We start from the raw sequence: 12,807 nt of genomic DNA, 5'->3' as shown, positions 1-12,807 counted from the left end.
TTTCGAATAATGCGACGACGTTCCCGAGCGTCGTCTATAATCCAAGATGTTGAAGGGAACGTTAATTCATATAGCTATCCAGCTATCATTGGTTGCTCGTCATCGAGAGCTTGTGCAATCGAATTGTTTACGATTATCTACGATTGCGACATGTTTTTCTCTCTGTCTACGTAATATGCAAAAGAGACATAATGAATATTTAACATAGATTTTCATAACGATATGCAGGATGTCCTAAAGTCACCGGTGATAAATTGAAGAGCAGAGTTTGTGAAACATTCTAAAATAAAGATTCTAATACGAATATATTATACATACATATATATATATTGTCGAGGCTGTAATAATTTTTAAATGGAAAGTGATTAACGTTTATCAATGCTTCGCTTCCCATTTGAAAACTATTAAATAAGTCTTTTGACGAAATGTAAACTTAACTAAATGGAAGATAATGAAATAAAACTTATGCTAGATTCGTTTCGTTTTTACTGAAACGTGACAATGTTTAAATAAATTAAGTGTTAGGATACTTGCCCATAAAATTGTTATAATTGATATAATTTTTGATAACGTAAGGTATTTAGTTTAGAAATTAATACGTCTTTTAGTTTAGAAATTAATACGTTTTCTATATCTGTTGCGATTTTGACGTTCGAACGTACAAAAGGTTGGTAAGGAAAGGTGCACTTTCTTCGCGAGTATTTCACCGGCGCGGAAGAAAAAAGATCAGCGTGTTCAAAGCTTTCGGGGGAGCGTTTCAGGCTAGCGAACATCTGCCGTCGTCTGCAACGATAATAATTCGAACAGCTGATGCTCCTCCGCGGAGCATCGCCTCACCTTGTGATCCTGCAGGATCGTTTTGCTTTGTTGCCCATTCATAGGATAAATACTTTGCAGGACAAAAATCTATTTCTAATATTTTACTATGACATAATAAAATTTACTAATTTCTTTAGCAATTTCCTTTTTCAATAAACAATAGACACATACGTTTTTATTTTATGCAACGAGAATTTTTGTATGTATATTTTACAATTAATCTTCTTAATACATTGCAAAAGGAGAAAGAAAGAGCTGTGGAAGAAGAATCACAATGAAAATTTGATAGTATCTTCCATAAAGTAACATTCGATAGATATCGAAGTTTTCAATTATGTACATTACTCTTTGTTACATATGTAACATGTATAAACATGCATAAATTCTAGTTGTGTACACAATTTATATATAACAGCAATAACTTTATTTCCCATAAATAAAAATCTCCAAAAATTAGTTCCCCGGAAAGGGAGAACAATGAGGTATTTATCACTACTAAAAATTCTCACACGTGCTCGAAACAGTCAATCACCCGGCAACAGATCGATCCCATACTTACGAGAGAAGCATCTTACCGTTTTCAACCAGCTCAGCCGAGCTCCCCGTGAAAACATCGGTCAATCCCGTTTTTCAAATTTTGCCGCCGCGTATACTAAACACGTGACTATGCGCGCGCAAAAGTGGCGGGGATGGGCGCCGGCCAATCCGAGCGCTCGATAGGAGACCAGCTGGCGAGACGGAGCACCACCACACGATAGCCGCGACAACTCAAACGCGCTTTGCCACTCGCACGTGGGCCCTCGTCGATGTCGGTTCTGGTTCGCGCGCGTTCGTAAAAAAGCACCGTTCACTAGTACGGTTAGCGTGCGGTGGCCAAACAGAAACCACTTGACGTAACCGAGTGTCCACAGCGGTCGCGCGCATCTCGCCGATCGAATCGATATCGGCCCCTCTTCCCAAGTGCATTGTGCTCCCAAATAGATCGCGTGGATCACGTAAACTATCACGAGAGACCCGTAACGTCGGTGTGTACTACTGATTGTGTACCATCATTAGGATTATTGCAGCAGTAGTGTAGTGCGACGAACGGTGCACCTACGACGCGACGGCAGTATAAGTAAGTATTGCAAATTGAATAGAAAAGTGCTAAAAATGATTTTCAATTCTGATTGCTTGAAATTGATGGACTTGATGGAGTAGACTCTTACAAGGAAAGGGTTTTAGGTGTTACGCTCGGATTTCAAAAATTTTTTGCATGCAGGTAGGGAGTCCCCAAATGGAAGAAAAATTATAAAAGTAGCGGCCCAAATGCATATTTGCGCGCTACGTGCGCAATTTTCGATGTTAGGTTAATTACTCAAAAATGCTATTTCCAATCGAATTCTTTACATTTTTTATTTCACCTAATGCACAACGCTTTGAAAAGAAATCAAAACCAAAATTAAAACTGAAAGAATTAAAAACCTCCCTTGACCAGATCTTTTATGTCCTCGTTATGGATTCTGATCAAATCTATTTAAAGTCGCATACAATAAATCACGCAGAAAGAGCAAACTACGATTTGCGCGATGTACAATGATTCCAAATTGTGTGCATTGGCAGTTGCAGTACAAAATTAAAAAAGTCACGATGCAAATACCATTTTTGAGCAATGGGCCTTTTATACGCACTGTGCTCGCGCGGCACGAGATTACATTAGACGCTCGTATTTTCTAAACACACACAAGTACACACACGCACGCAGAAGCACATACGCGCACACACACACAAAAGTATTCAAAGCAATATAAATGTGCATTAGGTGAAATAAAAAATGTAAAGAATTCGATTGGAAATAGCATTTTTGAGTAATTAACCTAACATCGAAAATTGCGCACGTAGCGCGCAAATATACATTTGGGCCGCTACTTTAATTTTTTTCTTCTATTTGGGGACCTCCCTCCCTACCTGCATGCAAAAGATTTTTGAAATCCGAGTGTAACACTTAAAAACCTTCCCTTGTTAGACGCAAATCTGGCGACTCCAACCTTCATTTAGAGCAATGTCCACGTTTAGAAAGAACGTTTACAGAAACCGTTTGGAGAGAACTTGTTTAGAGTACGCTGGCGATTATCAAAAAAGCATTACGTTATCGCAATGAAAAGAGGAATATTTCGATACACGAGCAAATTGCATGCAGTAATCTTCTTGATTCCTTAATTGCCTTCAGAAGGAACGATTGCCCGGCGTGCTCCACTTCTCTTCGATCGTGCTATTTTTGATCGCTTCTCCATCCGTTATTTCCTTTGGAAATAGCACGCCCGGCTATGAGATAACTCGTAAAAAAATCATTGGTCTTGCGCGTTAGCACACGTCATATTTAATGCACGTTCCGCATTGAACTGTTGTTGTTGCGCACGTTGCATGAATTTTGGAGCCGCACAACTCATTAGCGTTGATAGCATCGTTCCTTAATGGCTATCATTATGGTATATCTCTTAACGTATACTCATATCTATAATTGTAAGGACGTATACGACAGTATAATATATGACGGTATATAGATATAAACGCGAGAAGAAATATTCATCTCGCATAACTCGAATTTAAATAATTATTTTTCTGGATATATATAAGTAAGGACAAACACATTAATCTTGTTTTATCATTTTTCGGATTATCGTTATTGTCTTTTGTGTATGATCGAGTATATGTATAGAAATAAATGTACAATCTTCAAAAAATAATGAATTAAGGGAAAATAGAACACTATCCGATGGACGAAACAATGTAAAAAGATACCAGTAAAAGTACAATGATAGAGAGCGCAATACATATTTAAAACGTTACGAGACAGACGAACTGTATGTGCACCAGTTTTATATAAAAACGATGAACGAGAAAATAGCAATCTACTTTAATACGCGTTTTATCTCGCCTTTTAATCATCACGGAGAAATTCCAAATAATCACACGTACGGTAGAGCAGTATCGACCTCAGTCTATTTAAATGACAAGATAACAATGGCTGTATGTACGGTTACTTCAGCCTTGGAAATTATGGAAGCGTTTCCAATTATATGAGGAAAACATTGTCACTATTCACGTGTCCCCTCCCCTCCCGCATCCTGCGTATATTTCGCGACATTGAGATGCACCGATAAAATTGGACGCAACGCCTCGTGAGCGACGTTAGCGTGCGCCTTCCTGGATCCCTGCTCGCCGATGCGATCTTATACGATCATCCGGCACGGAACGGCCGCGGCGTCCCGGCTGACTCTGATTTGCCGGATTGTTGCGCGGCGCGCGGGATCGCGTGGCGCGCAAATTCGTGCGCGCAGGAAATTCTGTTTATCCGTCGGCGGGGCCCCGGCGATGACGCGTGGCCATCTTGCGCGTACCGTAAAACCGTCTGCTTCTTCTCTCTCAGCTGTCCTCTCTCAACCCCCGTTCAACGCCCTGGCGCGTCGCGACAAAGGGCTGCCACGACGACCGGGCACGTGTTCCCCGATGTTTATTAATAAACCTCGACGGTTGCCCGAACGATTTCGCCGAGCCGGAGCGTCTAGAAACCGACGCAGGTGATCGGCAAAGGCTTCGCCTTGAAAAACCACCCGAAGTGGTTACCGCAAAAAGGTCTCCTTGTTACAGGAATACTTTTTGTTTTTGTGTATTAGTGCCTACTTGCTACCGTCATTTAAAGCCGCTTGAAGTGATCAGGCGAATTAACGCGGCGATGGACCAGGTCCATGCGGAAAATTATGAAACTTGAATTTGATCTTTAACGAAACTCGAATTGTGCGAATCAGACATATTTACCTTCAGAAGTTTGCACAGGAAAGTTATCCGCCCGCGAAAGTTTGCCGTGATTTTGCCGTTCGCCATACCTTGACAGATAACGGGACCGTCTAGGCCGAGATATGTTAATGTCTAATGTTCTTTTGGAAGTTGGCTAAGTCTTGACGGTTTTACGAAAGAAATGTAGTTGTACAGGATTTATTTTGCACTGGACATTTTGTGTAAAATCAAATTGCCGTCCATCGTGGTCGCATGACGTTCAAAATCGTTAATCTTTCTAGTATTGCGGCGAAAGGCGTCTTTCTTTTATTTTTTTGGAATTCTAGCGCGATTAGCAACGTTCTCCACACAGCCTCCACGTAGAAAAGCCACGCAATTTTCACGCTATCGGCGAGCAAGTAGCGCATAACGCTCTTCGGACGGCTCGCGAACCGTCAACGGCAACGTATAAACTTTCAACAGACGTGCACGCTTATTGTCAATTGTGTTTCAACAAGTGTTCCTGCATGAGATGCAAACAATTCGATAATGGCGTTATCGGCTGCACGACCGGTCCCACCGCATACAATCGTGCTGGCCGCGACAAGTTTCATAAAAAGACGCGAGCAATATTAACGCACCGATTAACTCTTGAAAGGAAGAAATTATTTTATCACTTAATTGACAGCTATGCGCGTAACGTAATCACGGAAATTTTGCGGAAGAATTATGCACAAGTGTATCTAATCCGCTTTATTATTAGCATTATATAGAAAGTAAAAGAAAATTAATAAGATTATTTTTTAACACAGATTAATTAGTGTGCAACAATAGAACGTAACGTTTTCAACAACCACGAGTCTCTTCTAGTCTTCAGCTTTGGGCTTGATATGTAGCATTCGTTATTGCAAGACAAGCAGTTAATTAATAAACCACTGGCGTAAATTGGAGTTAGCGCGCTTTCACGCGCCCCCCTCCAGCAGACTCTCGCACATCCGACGTCTTTTCTGGAAACTTGACGAAAGCCACGCATGGCGTGTGCTTTCCCAAAGTCTGGCCTCTGCGACTTTGGCCGAGAGGATATTTTCGTGGCTTTCGTGGCACCCGGGGGCTCATGGCAATCGGCCAGTGCCGAATGCACGTTGCACGCTCGACGCGATCGAAAGAGACGACGACGACGACGAGGATGACGTCCCGACGTTACGCGTACGATGGGAATTCGTCGTCTAAGTGCAGTGCAAGTTCGGGAGGTACATTCTTCCCGTGCGCTGCGGGGTGTCCGCATAGTCCACGTGTGAGCTATTAAAAACCAGTGCTTCTCAACGAACACGTCCCCAACAGCGACAGCTCCCACATGCATCTCCCGAGGGTTTCGCAAAGTGCTCATCGTGGAAATGCATCCCTTCCACGATCTTAGTCATTCCGATCGAAATAGATTTTATTGCGCGCGAACAGGGCACTTTGAACAACGTTACACAGAACGCACAGTCGGCGAACGCAGCCAGGAATCCGTCGAAACTCTCTCGTGTCCTGCGATCGTGAAAAATCCCAATTGCCGCCGCGCACCGTATGCTTCTGCCAGCTTACGGGCCAGCCGGCGTACGGCCATTGTTTCTACCCTCCGTAACTTCTTATTGTTCCAAGGGTTGAAACTGCTCCGGCTAACATCAGTGCTGATGTTGCCGCGCGCTGCATTTTCACAGCGTGACCGCATCGAATGTGAACGAACGTGAAGACAGAAAAGTATTTTTCCTCGAGTTAACTATGTATTGACTTACGTGTATATTTGACACAAGGTGAATTTTTGAATTAAAGAAACTTTCCTTTGAATTTTTTGGAAGAAATTAAAAATCGCAAAATATGGAATAAATTATTTTGTGTTATATTGTAAATATATATAGTGAATTTATAAGGATTTATGCGGAGTTGGGTTTCAAATTTGGTGAGCACAGTACATTTTTACGTTGCTAAATCACGTAGCACTAGGAAGAGCGATTTTCGTGCGAAGAGCGTTCCGACGAACTTAGCCTGGATTGGGACGCTTAGAACAGGTCAAAAAGTGGCAAGGGAGGAGGGGGCGGTGATGGCAATACAACAATATGATTATATGGCGTGCTGCACCGGTTTTCTGCAGCAGCTGCCGTCGTTTTGGGGGATCTCGACCGGGAACGGACGGACGGTCGTTCTGTCGAAGTACCGGTAGGAAAGGGCAAGAGAGGCAGAGAGGGCAAGGAGAGTAGGCGGGGGCTGCAGTAGAGGGGTCTCTCTGTCCTCGCCGTAGGGCCCGGAGCGCATAATACGCTCAGGCAAGAAGAAGCGAGTGCACGCTGGGAACGTCGGTGCCTCGACCAAGAGGAAAAGGGACGTGACGGGGGAGAGAAAGGGCCTTTTCTCCCTCTTCCTCCACCGGCGCTGAGTGCGTTGCAGAAACTCGAAAGACGAGCCACACGAAAAATACCCTACTACCTGGTTCCCTCGACCGTTCCGCTCTCTTCACGAGAAGCGAAACTGGCTTCCTTTTCAGGCCTCTTTTAGAGACGTGAAAGAGAGATTGAGAAAGAAAGAAAGAGAGAGGAAAAGAGAGAGCCTTGGATGGAGGTCAGGGTCCCTCCTCTTGCCCTTTCTTCTCCTTTCTTGGCATATAGCCCTCTTCGTCTTTGGGGTAAAGCCCTCTTGCTTCTCCGCCGTTGTGCCGCCGTCCCGCCGGATTTTCCTCGATGCAGGGGTTCACGCACAAGGGGGTTTTTATCTGTTCCCTTTGTGTCCGGAGGAGTCATCGATTCGAGTGCGTTAGACAGGGAAACGAGACGGACGTACGCGCGCGTTAGACGAGGCTGGAAGACTGTTCGTTTTCGTCGCCCTTCGGCTCTCGGTGCTGTGCCGACTGCAGGAAGTTGCAAGCGCAGATGTGTGTGCGCGCGCGCGCGCGTGTGCGTGCACAGTGTTGCATCACCGCATGGCAAACAGTATTTTCAATCGGTTATTCTTGACGCTGGATGCTTTTTTCGACGTATTCAATTTGGTAAACTTGAGCTTACGAACATGAGCAGTTATTCGAATTAGTAGAACACGTCACACATTTTCAATTAATATTATATATTTCAAATACGCGTGTATGTATAGGTACTATTTAATATATTATATGAGTGACATCTCACTGTGATTTGGACACTTTTATGTCGTTTTCATTCTACCGCTATTCGTATCATGATATGATTTATTAGGAAAAATTAATTTGTGGATAAGATATTACTTGCGCTCATGCGGTTCTATTTTATGTGTAAATCCGTTTATAACTATTATACAATTTCGCTCTTTATAACGAAGCTTATCGCGATGACAGAAAATGACTTCTTTTCACAGAAGCAAAGCTTTACATAAGTCGAACGAGAGAAATTGAGAAAGAACGAGGCAATATTATTCCGCGTATTATTCGGTAAACTTTATAGAAATTGTATGTTTAAAGGATTGATTGTACGATCATAATTAAGTAGATATACGAATAACATGAATAGAAATATGAATCACCTGTTAGTTACATTCGGCTTCAAGGCGTAATTAATTAATATGATTTCACATCGCCGCGGTAATTGCTTTTTGAAGTTGTACGTGGTGCTCGAGTAACGGCAATATCTCCTTTTTGTACAAGGATTTCCGCGTCCATTTCACTCAATTATGATTCTCCTTTCACTGAAGTTAATGCGAGCGAGCCGTGTGCACTTTTACAAATCCGCGCTATAAAATTGCTCAGGAGAAAAGTGATAGCACCTAATTTATCGGCGTCAAAATGGAAATTGTGGCGCAGCGCTGCTGACACGTATGCATTAAACGCATGCATCGTGTGTGCGCGCGCGTTAACTATGCGTTTCGGTTTGGTTGCACGCTTCAAATGTAATTGTCACGAAACTCGCACATATGTATGCCTACATACCGACCTCGCATGGCGAAGTGCAGCGGTCCTTTCACCCTTGTAAGGGTGAGAATTGGGCCTTTTCATAGGAGCTTTCTAAACCGCACACGTGCGTGGCCCCTAATTGGACGCAGTTGAGTTAGACAGGAACGCGGTACACAAATTAATCCTCCCGTAACAAACACGCTACTTTGAGAACACGATGTAGTCCAAGCATCATTACTGATCGTTTATATCGATTTCGCAGGCTTCCTTAATACGTTATGTGACGTGCAATTATTCTGTCGAAAGCATCCGATCGAAAATGAGAATATCTCAGCCATAATGAGATTTATTCACTACTCAATAGCGAAGTGAATTTCTTATTGTTTCCGTGAAGGCAAAATGATGAAATACAAATTTCAATAGCAATTATTAGATAAAGAAAATTGTCAAACTCTCCTGTGTCTGCGCTTATTTGGCGTAAACAAGAAACCAGGCAAATAGGATAGAAATTACTCTATATTCAGATATCGGTTTTCTTGAAAAGTAATATTTCGATTAAGAATATTAACACAGACGAAAATACATGCATGCTAATTTCATTCGACATATTTCTTTCGTTTCTGAAACGAGTTTTAATTGTATGAATTTTTTAATAAGCTAAAATAGAAAGCGGGAGAGTGTTGAACTGTCATTCGACTGTCGTTCGACCAGAGAAGACAATTTTATTACTCTATTATTCGCTAAATGTTCCTAATTAGAGTATTTCATAGAAATTTTCGCTGACGAAATATCAATCTTAATTTTATCAGAGAGTTAATATTTAAATCATCGATTCATTAATATTAATATGGCGGTATTGCCAGTAATACCGTATCATTAAATGTGGATTCTTTTTTAATTTATTAATTTCTATCTCTATTTTTATACTTCCCTTTTTCTGACATTAACGTAGATTTTATTCTGCTTACAGAACAGAGAGGGTGTCTAAATGCTGCACGGCTCTTGGCGTGATTAACGTTGACTGAGGTATCAAAGACAGTGTCAAGATTGAGCAAGTCGTTGTTCCGTCCGGCGGTGATCTCGCCAAAATTTGGAGGATGCTGATGCCGGGTGCCGCGGGTCTCGGTGTGGGTGCAGTTGGCGCTGTGGGTGCTGTTGGGGCCCCAGCACCCGACGAATTGGTGCAAGGGCTCGGGGCCTTGGCTGGTACCACACCGCAACAGAAAGACACGACATGGACGAAGTTGTTCGTCGGTGGTCTACCCTACCATACTACTGATAAGAGTCTTAGGGAACACTTCAACATTTATGGGGACATCGAAGAGGCCGTCGTCATTACAGACAGACAAACTGGCAAAAGCAGGGGTTACGGTTTTGTGAGTAATTCTTTTAAATGATTCATGGACTCGATTTGAAAATTTGTTTTGTGAATAATAATTTTATATTTTTGTAATTTCGTCGAGCGATTTATGATAAAAAGTTACGATTGACTAATACATTTAACTGGTAAAACAAGTATGATAATTTCGTAGTATGATCATAAATTTACCTGTTTTTACATACACGTTTTACGTACACGTAAGTGTTAATCTTTTCACACTCGTGATAACACTCCTCCTTTGCATCATATTCATCGTATTTCTCACGAGTCCTGTTATATCTGTTTCTTTGTATTATGCATGTGTACAAAATACGCTAATAATATGGAAATGTAAGTGTTGTTAACTATATTGTCTTAGCAGATTAATATTAAAATACAACGTTGCGTTTGTAAAACGTTTTTCATAAATAATTTGTCCTTAAAAAAATTTTTGTACATTTTAACTAAGCACAGATGACGAAATATTAATTTATATATTGGGTTCGGAAAGTAATTTCGTTTTTCACAAAGAGATGTCGTTAGTCGCGTTCCTCGATACTTAACCTTACTCTAAGCGGCAAATTCGTTTTATATTTTGACAACTGACATTTCAGACGTTATTTAGTATCTTATTGTGTTGCGATCTGTCAAGTAATTTTTTTTGGCATCACATCAAACATGGAAAATCAAAGTGAGCATTTTCGTAATATTTTGCTTTTTTACTACCGAAAGGGTAAAAATGCAGTGCAAGCGAGAAAAAAAATTGTGTGCCGTGTACGGAGAAGATGTATTGAGTGAACGTCAGTGTCAGAATTGGTTTTCGAAATTTCGTACTGGAAATTTCGATTTGAAAGATGCACCACGTTCAGGTCGGCCAATTAAAGCTGATGACGAAAAAATAAAGGCTCTGGTGGATGCAAACCGTCGCATAACAACACGCGAAATTGCTGAAAAGTTAAATTTATCGAATTCGATCGTTTACGATCATTTGAAACGCCTTGGATTCGTTTCAAAGCTCGATATTTGGGTTCCACACAATTTAAAGGAAATTGACTTGATTGACGCATTACCATCTGCGATTCATTGTTGAAACGTGAAGAAAATGAACCATTTTTAAAGCGAATCATAACTGGAGATGAAAAATGGATTGTTTACAACAATGTTAAGTGAAAACGATCATGGTCCAGGCAAGATGAACCTGCTCAATCGACATCCAAGGCAGATATTCATCAAAAGAAGATCATGCTTTCTGTATGGTGGGATTGGAAGGGAATCGTATTTTTCGAGCTACTACCAAGCAACCAGACGATTGATTCGAAAGTGTATTGTCGTCAGCTGGATGAATTGGATGCTGCCATCAAGCAGAAGCGACCAGAATTGGCGAATAGGAAAGGTGTCGTATTCGATCACGACAATGCCAGACCACACACAAGTTTGGTCACTCGCCAGAAGCTTTTACAGCTTGGATGGGATGTGCTACCACACCCACCATACTCTCCTGATCTGGCACCATCCGATTACCATTTGTTCCGGTCTCTACAAAATTCTTTGAACAATGTAAACTTCGATTCAAATGAAGGCGTCAAAAATCACTTGCTTCAATTTTTTGTCAATAAGGAGAAGGACTTCTATGAGCGTGGAATCTTAAAGTTGCCAGAAAGATGGCGAAAGGTAGTGGAACAAAATGGCCAATACATCACTGAATAAAATTTATTCTAAATATGAAAAAACCGCCTTTCATTTTTCCTTGAAAAAACGAAATAACTTTCCGAACAACCCAATAGAATACATAATGAATATGCCAGGTTACTGAATTGAAAAATAAATGTAATCTGTACGCAGGTAATTATGGGAGACAAACTAGCGGCAGAGAGAGCATGCAAAGAACCCAATCCCATCATCGACGGTCGCAAAGCAAACGTCAATTTGGCCATTCTCGGAGCTAAGCCCAGGGGTAATTTGCAAACGAGTAAGTATTTCATCGTTTACGAGGCTATAAATTTAGTGGCCTTTGTCGCAGTTTACTGTATTTCTTTGCTACGCTTGAGCCATGCTTCCGATATCTATTTAGATAGCTCAGATTATTTAATCATTTCTAAAATTACCTCAGATTGTTGAACACGATTGTCATGTGCAGACACAGATAATCACAATAATCATAATAATCTACTCATAATAATTTCAGTTAAAGGAGGTTCTAAGTTCTAATTATAGGAAGACACTATTTCGATTGACAGACACGTTTTTACATATAGATTTCGCCTCTATTTCTGGTCATCAATTTCTGCTCGTTCCTGAAATATGCCGAGATTTTTGCAGTATCTGCATAACGGATTTAGAACCGTACTCAGCATTGAATTCTTTATAAAATTGAAGGTATTGACAAGATATCACGCGCTAAATATTGTTTCGGCGATATGTAATGATTTCGCAGGCAGTTTGGGTCTTAATTAGCTCGCGACTTGGACAATTTTACACTTGCACATTTCTGACGACGGGTTAAAAAGTCACGTTGCTTCTATTTGAGAACACATTATATTTCTGACTTAGTCTTCGCATTCTTGAGTTTTCCGCGTCACGCGTTTTACGCTGTTGACTTAATGCCAGATTGCAAGATTAGTCGTCGAGGTGTAAGATGCAACGCGCATAATTCTGCCACATTACTTTTTGACTGCGCATAAGCAGTGTCCAAATTTGACTGACGAAATTTACGCGAAGCATTTAGCAACGCAATTGCTTTTGTCATTAATCGCGTAGCGTTTGCGACAAGAATGATTTGATACCTTTTCGGAGCCTCATCCAAGATAGCCGTGCGAATAAATGATAACAAAGTTTTATTCACTTAACGAAGTCTCGATATGCAATGCGAAGACGAAACGGAAAGAGTGGAAGGTAGAGATCAACGATCAGGCAAACGGTGAAGCATCCTCCTGAGTCATTTTCTCAAACTATCTCGGTGGCTTTGTGCCAATGCAAC

General features: G+C 41.3%; 1 protein-coding gene across 2 annotated transcripts in view; it reads left to right on the top strand.

Moving 5' to 3' along the window:
* Positions 1-1,609: 1,609 nt before the first annotated feature.
* LOC105286465 (RNA-binding protein 24) overlaps positions 1,610-12,807 on the top strand; it is a 30,228-nt gene continuing 19,030 nt past the window's right edge. For both annotated transcript variants that reach the window (XM_011351446.2, XM_011351438.2), the window contains exons 1-3: positions 1,610-1,936; positions 9,441-9,846; positions 11,673-11,799. In XM_011351446.2, the coding sequence (XP_011349748.1) occupies positions 9,568-9,846; positions 11,673-11,799 (406 nt within the window). In that variant the 5' untranslated portion in view covers positions 1,610-1,936; positions 9,441-9,567. The remainder of the gene's footprint in view (positions 1,937-9,440; positions 9,847-11,672; positions 11,800-12,807) is intronic.

Source organism: Ooceraea biroi, chromosome 14 (genome assembly GCF_003672135.1).
Source record: "Ooceraea biroi isolate clonal line C1 chromosome 14, Obir_v5.4, whole genome shotgun sequence".
Classification (NCBI taxonomy): Eukaryota; Metazoa; Arthropoda; class Insecta; order Hymenoptera; family Formicidae; genus Ooceraea; species Ooceraea biroi.
The sequence above is the reverse complement of the archived record's forward strand: the minus strand, read 5'-3'. Positions and strand labels throughout refer to the sequence as shown.